The following is a 2086-nucleotide window of genomic DNA, read 5'->3' on the forward strand; positions in this document are numbered from 1 at the left end:
GGGGCGCTCCTAACGGCCCTTCTTGCCCAGGGCTGTCCGGGCGTGTTTGAGCTGTTTGGCCGCCTGCATCTTGGAGAGAGGGCAGTACTTAATGGTGTGGGCATTGTCCCCGCTGGCCCCGCACAGGGGGCAGGTGTAGCGCCGCAGCACCGGGCACAGGACGCGCCCGTCGGGTCCCTTGAGGATGTGGGTGGTGTAAAGGGCCACGGCCTCCTTGTTGTTCCTGCAGAAGACGCAGACCTGCAGCTCGGGCCTGAGCAGGCGGGAGCGCGGGTGCGAGGGCAGCCGCCCCGCCACCACCACACCGCCCCAGGAGCCGCCGCGGGCCCCGCGCTCCCCCGAGCAGCCCAGCACCACGGCGGCGCGGCTGCCGGGCTCGGCGAAGCGCTCCTCCAGCAGGCTCTGGTGGTGGTGGTGGTGCCCGCACAGGTCCAGCTCGTGCAAGTCCAGCGCGCCCTCAAAGTACGGCCCCGCCGCCTCCTCCTCCTCCTCCTCTTCCTCCTCCTCCTCGGCCGCAGCCACCGCCGATGGGGGTTCGGCGCCGAAGCCCTTCCCGGGCCGCACGGCTTTGGTGATGAGCGTGGCGAGCCCCAAGTAGTCGTTCCACGAGTTGAAGACGTTCCCGCAGGCGCCGCCGAAGCGGGCGCCTTGCAGGCGCTCCACGGGCCGGTGCTGCTCCAGCGCGGCTCCCGGGAAAGCCTCCATGGGGCTGAGGGAGCGGGAGGGGCGGAGGGAGGGGAGCGGAGCAGCCCCGCAACACCCCCTCCCGCGCTCCGCTCCCGCCGCCTCTGCGGGCGCTGCGCCGCGCGGAGCCGCTCTTATAGGGGGGCGGGGCGGGAGAGCTGCGCGCCCATTGGCCGCGGCCGGGAGCGCCCCTCTCTCTCATTGGCTGAGGGGAGGCCAGGGGGCGGGGAGAGGCGGGGCTTAGAAAGGGCGTGTCCCGTGGGTCCGGCTCCGTGTGGGCGGGGCCTCATATGGGCATGGCTTCATGTGGGCGTGACTTCATGTGGGCGTGGCTTCGGGTGGGCGTGGCTGCGCGGAGCACGCGGAGGCTTCGGAGCTTCCGGGTCTCCGAGAGCCCCAGAAGACCTCGAAGCCCCGGAAGACCTCGGAGCCTGTGGAGCCTTTGAAGCCCCCCCCCCCCCCCGCCCCGAGCCTCCCATGCCCCCAGAGACCCTGAAGACCTCGGAGCCCCCAGAGCCTTTGAAGCCCCTGATGCCTCTGGAGCACCCAAAGGCCCCAGAGATCCTGGAACCCTCAAAGATCCTGGAGCCCCAGGAGCCTCCAAAGACCTTGGAGCCCTTGAAGCCCTGGATGCCTCTGGAGCACGTGATGCTCCTGAAGACCACAAAAACCTTGGAGCCCCGAAGACCTTGGAGCCCCTGATGCCCCTGCAGCCCACAAATCCCCTGCAGTCTGTGGAGCCCCAAATGCCCCTGGAGATCTTGGAGATCCCTGAGCCTCCAAAGACCTCGGACCCCCCTGATACCCCTAGAGCCCTTAAAGCTCCTGGAGCCCTTGAAGATGTTGATGCCCCGGAGTTCTCGAAGACCTCAGAGCCCCAATGGCTCCAGAGCCCCCGAAGCCTCCAAATCTCCCAGGAATGGCAGAGATGTGTCATCTTCTCCATCTTCAGCAGAGCCGTGCTGGGACAGAACAGGTTTGGTGATGGGGAACCCAAAGCTGATAGCAGTTATTACGTAGTAAGCTCATTAAGAGCAATGGATGCCTACTCATAGCAGGGGTTACAGGGAGAAGCTGAGGGAACTTGGATTATTTATCCTGGAGGAGGCTGAGCGGAGACTTCATTGCTCTCTGCAGCTTCCTGAAAGGAGGTTGTGGTGAGGTGGGAGCGGGGCTCCTCTGCCCAGTGACAAGGGAGAGGGCGAGAGGAAATGGCCGCAAGTTGCACCGGGGGAGGGTTAGGTTGGGTATTAGGAGAAATGTCTTTACTGACAGAGTGGTGAAGCATGGGACCATGCTGCTCAGGGAGGTGGTGGAGTCTGTAGTTATTGTAATTACTTACAGATCATCAAATCATGGAATGGTTTGGATGGAAGGGATCTCAAAGCCCATCCAGTTCCAA

At 64.8% G+C, this 2086-nt stretch overlaps 1 protein-coding gene across 1 annotated transcript; it reads right to left on the bottom strand.

The window, feature by feature from the left end:
• On the bottom strand, positions 1 to 780 carry NANOS1 (nanos C2HC-type zinc finger 1). The gene has a single exon (XM_009570588.2). It carries the CDS (start codon positions 703 to 705, stop codon positions 10 to 12), a length of 696 nt encoding a protein of 231 aa, XP_009568883.2. The 5' UTR covers positions 706 to 780; the 3' UTR covers positions 1 to 9.
• Positions 781 to 2086: the final 1306 nt, after the last annotated feature.

This window comes from Cuculus canorus, chromosome 7 (assembly GCF_017976375.1).
Source record: "Cuculus canorus isolate bCucCan1 chromosome 7, bCucCan1.pri, whole genome shotgun sequence".
NCBI classification, from domain to species: domain Eukaryota; kingdom Metazoa; phylum Chordata; class Aves; order Cuculiformes; family Cuculidae; genus Cuculus; species Cuculus canorus.

What these genes read in the sequence shown, in the direction of transcription:
- NANOS1 (XM_009570588.2), bottom strand. Translation starts at nt 705, where the DNA reads ATGGAGGCTTTCCCGGGAGCCGCGCTGGAGCAGCACCGGCCCGTGGAG.